Source organism: Varroa destructor, unplaced genomic scaffold (genome assembly GCF_002443255.2).
Source record: "Varroa destructor unplaced genomic scaffold, Vdes_3.0 BEIS01000005.1, whole genome shotgun sequence".
In the NCBI taxonomy this organism is placed as follows: Eukaryota; Metazoa; Arthropoda; class Arachnida; order Mesostigmata; family Varroidae; genus Varroa; species Varroa destructor.
The window spans coordinates 12,410,628-12,422,128 of record NW_019211458.1 but is presented as its reverse complement, the minus strand read 5'-3'; the positions used below and the strand labels follow the sequence as shown (position 1 = coordinate 12,422,128).

The 11,501-nt window shown below is 38.3% G+C and overlaps 1 protein-coding gene across 1 annotated transcript; it reads right to left on the bottom strand.

The window, feature by feature from the left end:
- Positions 1 to 462: 462 nt before the first annotated feature.
- Positions 463 to 10,089, bottom strand: LOC111251902 (transforming growth factor-beta-induced protein ig-h3-like). The gene is made up of 12 exons (XM_022809011.2): positions 9,772 to 10,089; positions 9,165 to 9,263; positions 8,408 to 8,533; positions 7,857 to 8,072; positions 7,524 to 7,575; positions 6,764 to 7,067; positions 6,233 to 6,448; positions 4,666 to 4,801; positions 3,155 to 3,332; positions 2,752 to 2,900; positions 2,157 to 2,325; positions 463 to 1,774 (listed from the first exon to the last, which is right to left on the bottom strand). The coding sequence occupies exons 1-12, from the start codon at positions 9,915 to 9,917 to the stop codon at positions 1,490 to 1,492; spliced, it is 2,076 nt and encodes a 691-aa protein (XP_022664746.1). The 5' UTR covers positions 9,918 to 10,089; the 3' UTR covers positions 463 to 1,489.
- Positions 10,090 to 11,501: the final 1,412 nt, after the last annotated feature.

The window sequence follows — 11,501 nt, the reverse complement described above, 5'->3', positions numbered from 1 at the left end:
TCTTTCCGCCCTAGGACTCTGAATAAGTAACCGCACAGCGAGAGTTTTTCTCGTGTCCTTGTACCGCGATTTTGAAAACTGCTAAAATGATACGAAAACTAAAGGCCTGCAATTAATCGATAAATATAATATATCGCCATATCAAATATAGTACATGACAGGTGAAGTTCTACCGCACAAATTGTAAGGTATGCTTTTCGCTTAATAAAGGTGTTTTTAAATTTGACGAAGAGGAAGCCCAAGTAGCGTACTAATTGAATCACGATCTAGACGGCTATTTGTCGATTACGACATAACGTAAAATCCTGTTTTATGTGACAGAAGTTTCAGGAATCTGATCTGGTCGACTAACGGAACGACTCGATCTTTCACAAAAGGCCTTGGCAACAGTTTAGAAGTGAAATTGTACGTTCCGCCTCATGAATGACGTGTTTTGTAGCCGGGAAGTAACAAACGATAACGTTGGTACACAGAATTCCTAGAAGTATATTTGATTCACTGTTAGATCATTCGTCAAATATCACACTTTGCATATATATTATCTCAGATACAAAGTTATTTGTCGTTCTAGAAAGGTAAGTGCAACGTCTCTAAAGCACGGGGGTGTACATGCATGTACACAGCTCCGACAATAATCACAAGGCGTAATGGCAGCAATCGTAACGCTACAATAAATGATACACAGTATATATATGTTTGTTCTCTTTCAGCGCCACTACCCACCTAAAGTTTTGGCCTTTTTGTCCCTGACGGCATGGTGCAGCTATATGCCACATATGCCACAAACCAGCCAATGAAGCCCAATAAACATCGAAATTCGTCATCTCAACAAATCAAAATGACGGCTATATTGACTAGCTGTTTTTTTTTCTTTACGTTACATGAAGGAAATGACACAAATAACAACGTACGTTCCAGTCAGTATTCTTTTTGTTTACAAAAATTGTAACATGCTTACTTGAGCTAAGTCTAGAGACTAGACGACAATTTATCATGTAATAACAGTACAATGAATGCGTCCTTTGCAAAGACATACGTCTAACAGCATATGAGAATTGACATAGACCCATTTTTTAAATCACGCTTTTGTATAATGAATCGAATGTGAATTTGTCCTTTAATTTTAACACTTTACAAATAAAAATGCGTCTGCTATATCTTAAACAATGCAGCCAAACTAGCTAATGGAGATATGCGTTTTTCGAGAGTAGATAAGAAAGCGTCGTCTCTAAACAAATCTCCGCTTTATTAAAAAAATACTACGGCAGAGGTAACACCTAACTGGTAACAAACCCGTAAATATAATAAGCAAAAAACTGTAATATCTTTCGAGCAATTCAAATGTATTTTCCCACGCAGTAAACGCCGTTCTGACGCGTGCTTGACAGACTTCCTTCCTCCGTCGGATGCTAATTATAATGACAGGCTTTAAAATGGGCTATGGCAGCTTCTTGTATTCCTGTTCGGTGTTCTGAGCCATGGCATTCGTCTAGGTTCGATTGCGTTTACGAACGTTATTGGCGCTGTGGACTTTACGGCCAGCGACTTGCATTGCGGAGGCGTCAATGAGAAATCTATCTATACCGTGCAGAACTCCATCGATGAAGAGCGTGTCGGCGTGTACAACACTCGCTCCATTTACAGACGTCGTTTGGCCGCCGTCTTCGTTTCGCACCTGGAGCGGGTCGCGGTTCTCAGTTGAGTAGAAATAGGTCATGTTAGGCGACATCGTCTGGAGGGGTATCTCGTCATGAACAATGTGTCCTCGAACAAACTGAGCGAAATGATTAGAACCGAAATAACAAAAAAAAGAGGAGGTACGGACTTGAGTTAAAGACAAGTGTTGTATCGTATCTACTTGGTTGACTAAACGTATCAGAACGATATGTTTAATCAAGCAAGCAAGCAAGCAGGTGACGATGACGTGAACTGTGTGACATAGCATAATAACTGAGCGTACTTCGTAATTGGGGAGAGTTGATATAGGTAAAAAAAGGGTTATTGAAATAATAACAAGTGTATGAGACCGAATTCAGATAGAAGGCTCATCGTCCGGTGGGTGACAACAACACCGCCGGCGATAACTGCATAAGAAATGTTATTAATCCGTCTATAGAGATACTATTTACTTAAAAAAGTGTATATTTTTTACTAACATGCTCGATTTTTTGTGCCGTGTTGAGAACTTCGTTTACATTCCAACTTTCAAATGCTTCGTCCTCTGGGGCAAAGATGGTGACGCTGCTGGCTGTAGTATTGCTCGATCCAAGGTTCTCGAGCTCTTCCATGACTCCACGCGAACGGCGGATCAGCTTGACGAACTGCCTAATTTCTCACACATTTTTTGTTACTTTCATTGACAATAAATACAACAGACTCCTTAAATGCGCCATGAACCATATGTAGATTTATCTTAGACTCTCCAGTACCTGTTGAGACCTTCTCACAAACCGGCGCTATCTGGTACTGGCATTCGGGACGTTAGTACAGTCATACGAAGCACCCTTTCAACCTAAATTAGTTGTCTTTAAAATAAACCCATTACAATGATTTTTTTCTAAAATGTATCCACACATAACGAAATTCTAGTAACATGTTTCTGATACTGACGGTAGTAGCTTATTGTTAGGAATATTATTTTAGAGGAATAAACGCGGGGGAAGGGGGGGGGGTCATCAGATTTGCATAACAGCCAGCTTAAGTTAAAGCTTAAGAACAGCATCGTTAAACGATGTAATTCCATCAACTTACCGATTAATTGTATTATCTGCCTCGTCGCGAGTGATCCAATCTCTAAAATGTATGCGTCGAGGCGTGAGTACTCGATCAATAATATGGAGCACTCCGTTCGAGCCCCTTATGTCTGATTCAACGAGTTTAGCGAGATCTACGCCGTACCACTATAATTTAAAGAAATATAACTTTACTTAGCAGATGTTTTGCTTAGTTTGTCGATAATTGCTCGTAGTATTATATACTTCTTATAAGCGAAACAAAAAACCCTCGAATTTTCCGCTTTATACTTCTTGCCGTGCTTTTCTTAGGTACTTTATATGAAAAGTCAAGCTTATTTTGACAATGTTGGTTATATTATGGCATGGTTTTAGTCAAATCTTTAAATTAAGGATAAGTAACCTCCAAATAATAACCATACCTTTCTTGCGACCTTCATTCTGATAGTGGAGGACCGCTTGAATGAGTAAAGAGCTTTTCCGTCAATAAACTGGGCCGTAGTGATCTTCTGACCATAGACGAAATGATTATAAATGAATTCACGTAGCGCCAATTGGTACAGTTGATCGTCATAATATGCCCCATGCTGCCGAGCCCAGCTATTGGTGAACAAAAAATAACTGTATGTATATCTGAATCACAAGAACGGTTCTCGCAACCCAGTTCGTTTCCACAATGTTTATATTTTATTTTAGCTTAAATTAATGTACGAGGTGATATAATTAATAATTCTGACTGATTGGCAAAGCACTCGAGACTCCTTGACCAAAACCATCTATCAACAGCAAAAAAAACTAACGCATAAATAGATTTTAAGCAAAATATTTATCCAAAACATGTACTATACCACACTTGGATTTGAAATTGCTGAAATTTTGGTAAGCTTTCCTGGTTTCTTCCAATGAGAGGTGATTGTATATTTGAAATGTCTTAGTTTGTTGATAAGCTCCACATTTTTTGGAAAAATGGAACACTTGCTGTAATTTGTATACTATTTATTAAACTGAACATCAGTAGCTAGTCTAACAGGCGATACTCGTGTCCAGCATGTGTTGCTTGCGTGCTCAATTTTACAAATGCTTTAAGGTCTACGCCTGGTACTGCCATCAAGCGTTGCCTCAAAAGACAGCTTTCAGCTGGAAACGAAGACGATATATGTTATATTCCAAAGCTGAATTACTTCATGTATCCGAAGTTGAAATTGTAATCGCTGCTATGGGGACCACATGTTTAATCTAAAGCCATATTTTTTGTCTGAGACGCACATGATGCAGACATAAAGGGGAATTCTTAAATCTATTTTGATCATATTTCATCACAAAGTGTCCGTCGACGGAATCAAAGAGTCTGTACCCCCATGTTCTGTTATCCTACTCCCGTGCCTATTTATCGCGGCTGCGCCCTCCCGCAGCACTCTCGCTGCTACTCGCTTAGTAACGGGATAAATAGAGATCAATCAAGAAGCTCAAATTTTTTTCTGTAAACTTAATAACGAAGGGAAGGAACGTGTGGTGCAGATAGCAAACATACAGCAACGTAGTAGGACCAAATAGTAGGACTACAGGTTCTTGGCCTGTGAGTGGAGGCACTGCAAGATGACATTTTCTTACTTTCAGTTTATCTGAAAAGTAAGTCTGTTTTTACAAAAATTACAAGGCCAGCTTCAAAAATCCCGTAAAAACAGCCATGGTAACGAAAAATTCTTAGGCTCTTCTAATAAGCTGGGTCCAGTAAATAATGGTATAATAGTAACAACGCTCAAGGTAAACTGAACTCTAATCCTAGTGGAAATGTTTATGTTAGTCTAGATAGCAAATATTTTCCAACGTTAGCGATAATAATAATAATAATAATTTTGTGTGTAGCTTCTAAAAGTATGAATTTTAGAAAAAGCTTTTTTGTTGACCGTCCAAATCGACGATAGTCACATACCTCCGGATAGCATCGTTGTTGGGCGCAAATACAGTTATAGTAGAATCGCTGAAGTAGTGTTCAAGACCGTGGCGGCGAACAGCGTCAGTGAATAGAGAAAGATCGCGACGAACCATCAAATCCCACACGGTTCGAACTATATTTAAAAGCGTCCATCATGCGTTAGTGCTCGTAACGTCTATTTTGATAGGCACCAATATATCACAGGTAGGAAAATGTCCATATGAAACGCATTGATGCTCACATTTTTCATAAATTTTCTATTTCATCGATAAATCGTACGTGAGTTATTATATTTTAAGACATTTTACACGTTTGCTTCTTAAACAATTACACAACTGGTATCTTATTGTTGAAGCAATGTCTTACTGCATTTAAGAAAGTATAAAGTATTTTTTTTTACCAAAATACGCTGTTTTGTTTGTAGAATTCGTTTTGAATTAGTAGCGTAGGCTTTGTCGAGCTAAGGACCCTTTGCGGTGGAGTGCTTCAAAAAATGCCAATATCCATAAAGATCATCGCCGCAAAACCTTAGACAATGTAGGTTTTTGCATTAGGAACTTATCGATATGTAATTCTCGATAACTTCTGCAGGAAATGAGGAGGAGATTATTTCAAAGGATAGAGTCTAGAAATGCAACCATGGCTAATAAAGTAAAATGAAGTACCATTGCGTTCGGAAGTGCAAACTATAAGAGGGACAGCAGTATGAGAAATAATTCTATAGTATTATCACAAATAATTCCACAGGGAATTGTATATATAGGATTTAAAAAGTCCTTTATCTTCGCCCATTTACTAGCCTGCGGTGCCTTGAAACTATCATTTCTGGAATTAGCTTAAGCACTCCTACTGAAGTCGTACGGCACACAGCCTTAACCATTCAGGAACACTCCGTATCTATCCTTCAAGCACAGTTACCATATTAATGGCATCTTTCGTTTTATAAGACACACCTCTCTCTTTGCTATGTAGCTTCTAGCGACTTGATCTTTCACCACGACCTTCGCCCTTTGCCCGAAATCGAATAATCTGTATTCTGCGCACTTGCTTGCGTTGTTTTATTTTTTTTTGTATCGTTATATGGGCAGATAAAAAGCATAAAGGTCGAATTTTAAAGTGAATCGATAGCTGAGTTTTTTTCGTCTAGTGTTTTCTGCTTTTAATCAGTTAGGACAAGAGTCGTGACCAAATGAAGTGTATGCATACATGGTCAATAGACATACTGTATTTCTGAGGCGGTGGTGTCTCGGAACGTCTAAAAATGTTGTGACCATAAGGTACGAAGTACAATTGTACCTTTTAATTTAATTTCTCAAACTACGTTAGCTCTAACAGGTTCGCCTTTTACACACCTCTTTTTTTATGGCAGAATACCTAAATTATATTCGTCCCTCAAAAAACCTACTTGTCCAATTCACAGTGACATAGCGCTGATCTCGGACATTGTTTTTAAAATAAAAAAATATGAGAGACTCGTAACATATTCGATGCAAAAAAATACAAATACAAAATTCGTTGCACCTACATTTAGTATACTACGATCAGAGATATCACTCATATTTACCCGGATCTGGAACGATGACCTTGCTTACGACGGAAATGAAACCGTTGTTGGCAAAACGATAATCCTGAAGAAAGCGTGTCTGATGATCGTTTACCGACACACCTTGTCGGTCGCAACTAATTGTGATCCTGGTTCCGCCGACAGTGCGCACTCGGTGTTTTTCGATTATGGCAGGTGCACACATTGGGTGGAGCACCAGATGAAGTTGGAGAAATTCTATTAGATCAAAGCGATGACAAGACCCAAGAATGACAAGATCAGCGAACCCTTTGGAAGTTCAAAATTTTTAAGTACCTACCTTAAAAGGGCGCTTATGTGTGTATAGGTAAAGCTGAACAAAGCTTAGGTTTTTCAGCATTGTGCGCAATATCCTTGTCTGCGGATCAGCAGTCTTTTTTGGAATTCCTTACAATGATGTGGCCTAAGACCTAGACACATCGCAGCTCTGAACCTGATATACCACGATGGAATCATCAGTTACGGCTACTATTAGTAATCATAATAGAAACTGAACTGTGTTAAAAAACGTACGCTTGGCAAGGGTATAATCATGCTGAATTCTGATGAGCTTAGAAGGGTCCATAGCTTGGAAAGCCTCATTTGTAGGAGCCATCAGCATTAGAGTGGCACGCGGATCGCGGAGGAGATCGACCAATTCAGGCACTTTCGACAATAATTGGTATAGCTCGCTGAACCGATGGTCGGCGCTGAGAACACTTAGCAACGTGGCGTCACTTGAGGCTAACGGATTAAGTACGGCGCCGATAACGTGCACCACGCCGTTCGTGGCTCGATGATCTTTGCGTGTGATTAAGTGACAATTGACCGTGTCCACCTAAGTAAATACAACACATGCTATTGGTCATGGATATGAAAAGTGATACGGATAATCATTTTCCCACCCTTTTCGTTCTATGTCTGCATGGGAAGATATTGAGATAGTTTAGAGGAACTGTTCCACACTCTGCAACTTTAGCCAAATTAAAATCGGCTAGGTTTGCTCATACAGGTCATATATATGAAAATGGTGCTCCAAATAGTCTGCTAAGTCCAGATGAAGCGAAAAATGGAGAAAAAAATGCTAGACTATACTGTAGTTACCTTTATAGAATATTATTATCTCATCGATCATTTTAGACCATAAAAATATACGTTTCATAAGTTGCACGATCTTTTTGCATATATTATGGCATTATCTCGTTTAGATAACCCACTGAACTAATTCTGAAGTTCGAGTGAAATTGAACTCTTAGCTTTTACTGTTGCTGATGATCTCAGTGTTACGTCTCACCTGATTCGAAGACCGCAAGATCCGCAGCGGTGTTTGGTATCCATCTAATGATCTGGATGAAGAAGCCGCAAAACCTTACATTTATTGATTAATTCAATAGAGCTTAGCAAGGGAAAGTCTCAGCCAATATGTGCCATTTCCAAATATGTATGATTTTAGTTTTCGTAAAATTTTTTTTTTCTCTGCGCAAAGATTCACCTGCATATTCACTTTAGGGAATATACATTGTTTTAACGCAAAACCTATGTTTTTATTGAATTAGTAAAAATTGAAGTATACTGGCTATCGTAAGTGCTAGTTCATGTCAATCATAATTTTTGTGCCAATAAATACCTCAGAGTGGTATCTCCTTCTGGAAGGTCCTTTATGTGTACTCTGCCAGGTAGAGCGTGGTACAGCAGATTTCGGTGAAGATTACTTTCGAAAACAAGACGCGTTTCAGTACTCATTGTACGAATGGCTTCGTCCGAAGGAACAAACAGAGTTACAGCTCCGTCAGCGGCCGCTTTCATGAGTGTCTCGCGAGCCGTTGGTGCCCGAAGAAAATAGCTAAGGAAATGAAATAATAAAAAAAAATTACATAGAAAAGCAAGATCGTAAACACAGTTAGTGCAATTACATTAGTTCTGATCGTAGTGAACAAAAAGTATTGCCTTTAATTTCTATTTCTCACTGAAGCTTGCTCGCTCGCTCGAGCTGGTAGCTATTATGATATATAATACTATAATAATATTTATGTGTATTTAGGCTAATAGCATTGTGTTCGCGTATGAAGCATATGCAAAGATTTTGTCTTGCTATATACGGCATCCCTCAATACACGCATTAGTCTTTCTAACGTTTCAGTTGAAGGTTCCTATTACTTTGTTAGCTTTGGTACGTACTCAACGAAAAGGCCTGCTCCCATTGAGCGAGCCGTTTTCAAGATGTCCCTCAAAGCGAGAACACCGCTGCAGCCCGTCAATCTGTAGACGGTCGTGTACCCCTCACAACATTCAAAGTGAACTTGTCTGAAATTCGTGCACAAAAAGCCATCCATTAGTTGATTACTTGTGCGTTCGTACCTAGACATGTCTAGTTGATAATTCGCAACGTAATTCCATGGTTGTTTAGCGTCTGTGTAAATTACTATTTTGACTAAACGTAGAGGCATGCTAGTTTGCTACAGAATAATTATTGTCAAACGGTTTGTGTTATTTTCATGATTGGTACGGGGTTATGCAATATGGACCTTAATTCCGTTTTTCTCCTACATAATGCAAATTACATCATTCTCACTCTTAAAATCTCCTGAATACAGGATGCGCTGTATTCTACGGCTTGCTGGTCATCGGACACTAGAAAAATTTTTATTCTTCAAACTCTACTGAAGCTGGGCCCGAATAAACCCATTAAACTCCACTTTTAGCAATTTACGTCATAACTTCTTTTATCCTTGCGACAAAATGCAATAGTTTCTGTAGTAACTAGATGTCCGTACACATGTAACACTTCAGTACAGCTCCTCATCAATTTGCTTAATTAATTTGTAACGTGATTTCAGAGCAGTCTATGTATATATATATATATATATGTATGTATATGAGGGGCGATACTTCGTTCAAAGGTAAGTAGTATGGCACGACACAGTAAAATACGTACGTCTTGAAGCCGCAAACATTCCGACGAAGCCACTGTTCTGAATCTGTATGGAAGGTCCAACTCAGTTCTGGTACGTACTCGACCGCGCACATATTAGGCCTATGGCAGCAAGATAGTATATTCATTAGGATATACATTACATATATTACGTACCCGTAATGTATGCGTAATGTACGCCATTACAATAAATCTAGCAGGTAATTTTACTAAAAAGCTGGTAAAGGAAAAAGATGGAGAACATTAGACTTGATTTAACAAAAACGGTTCTTTATGATCAGAAAACATGAGAATTCTGGTAAAATACGTCTATCTATAGACAAAAATGATAAGCACGTACCTTGCATATTTACCTTGATTATATATATATGTATATATACGAAAAATTGAAGACCTACAGGACAAGTTACTAAATTGCCCCAGGTTACTCTTTAGATCTCCTGAGGAAAAGGTTGAAAGTACTGCACAATTATGAAGCGATTTTCATAGAAATAAAAATCTACCATCGAAAGTGGTGCTGGGGAAAGAAAATATAATACCAGCTGTCGGATGTGTGAGACCGCAGTTATGCAGTAAAATATCATAAGGTCTAACATAACAATGAACTTACCCCACTATTTGATGATGTTGGAAGAGGAATTGTAATGGATGTTGGTCACCGTAATGTGCTTGTTTGATCAACTTTCGGCGGACTGCTTGCGCCGGACCCAACAAAATCATCACTGCAGCAGTGGCCAACACTACAAACTTCCTCATCCTCACTTAATTGCTCAAACAATTTCCAATACTAAATATTCTACGTTATTTCACACAGGTAGTTTTAGAGAGGGGTGATTCTGTTTCGATAAAACGATCGCAATATTTCTCGTCAACTCATGTACCCTGTCACTTATAAAGCTGTTTCTATTTATGCAGATAGACCATGTTGACTGAATAATTAGCCCTACGGTGATACATCGACCTTCTCTACGGTCGATCGAAGCGACAATTCGTTTTTAATGATGTTCATCATCAATGCCCTTCCCTCTTGCGTAGAAGTAGATTGCAGACCAATAGATGCTTCATTTCGATCATCTTTTTTTTTACTGTCTGAAACCATCTCGTACGTACATCGCCTTGTTTTTATATGTTTTCGCTTGAAACTTTCATTCATTTCAATTAGTACAACTTCTAGTCGGACACAGTCGTAATAGAGGGCATGTCACTAAGCAGCTTAAATGCAACATTAGAATTAAAGTCAATAACGACTGCTGCTAATGGAGATTATTATAGAACTTCTCCATTATTTCAGACCTATGAGAACTAATAGAGAATTCGTTGTAGGAGAATGCTTAGTTGCTGTACTTTCTTCTCATGATTGTGAAAATGCTCAAAATAAAGAGACCAAAATTAGGTAACTTCAATTACATTAAGTTATCGAAAAAGTGCTGACGATTTTGTTAGTTGGATGACTTTATTAAAAAAAAAAAAAGACAATCCACCGAAAGTAGCGAATAGAACGGGCATTGTAATCTGCCATCATAATGCCAGATCACCTATATCTTTAAGTGCTCGGTAGCAACTGAGAGAATATCAATTTAAAAATATTTATTTCCACAGTGATGGGATTATGATGTTAGCCATCAATCAGAAATAAAGCATATTTAGCTTAGTAATATTGTTTTAGAATATAAAAAGATAATTGCTTTAATTTTAACTCTAAAACGGTCAATATTTACATATATATATATGGTATCGAAATTGCGACGACCGCCGTAATGGGCATTTATAGTACTAGAAGAAGGCATGTTCTTTCTAAAGCAACTTCAAATAACAAACTCATCATGATGGAAGACATTACGTCGTTTCGGTTACTGGGGGCTTTCATTCAATATCTTCATACTGGACGAACCGCTACCAAAACCAAAAGCTTTTTTTGCCCAAAATCGAAAGCTTGCACCATTGTCAGTCTTCGTGCGACTTCTGAAAGGCATAAGGAAAATTTTCGTGAAACAAACCGAACGATCCTTTGCAAGGGCTCAAAAGTTCATTAAAATGGCCCAGACGGCCATTTTTGATACACCTGGACTTTCGAAGTAGAAAACAATGGCCGGATAAGGTTAACACTTTTCGCGCCTTTGGACTTTTTGGCCGCTTTGAAGATTTTTGGAACGCAGCCCAAAATCTAATTCCGCTAGAATTTGTTTGTATGAAGTGTATTTGGATGGAACTTTAATAAGTTTATACGTGCCAACATTGCTTGAGGCAAGATTCGTGCTGAAAAGCCACTTGCTGATTAAATATATTTTGAGAACGATTACTAAATTATTTAAGTTTCGCATTGTTAACTGTAATTGCAGC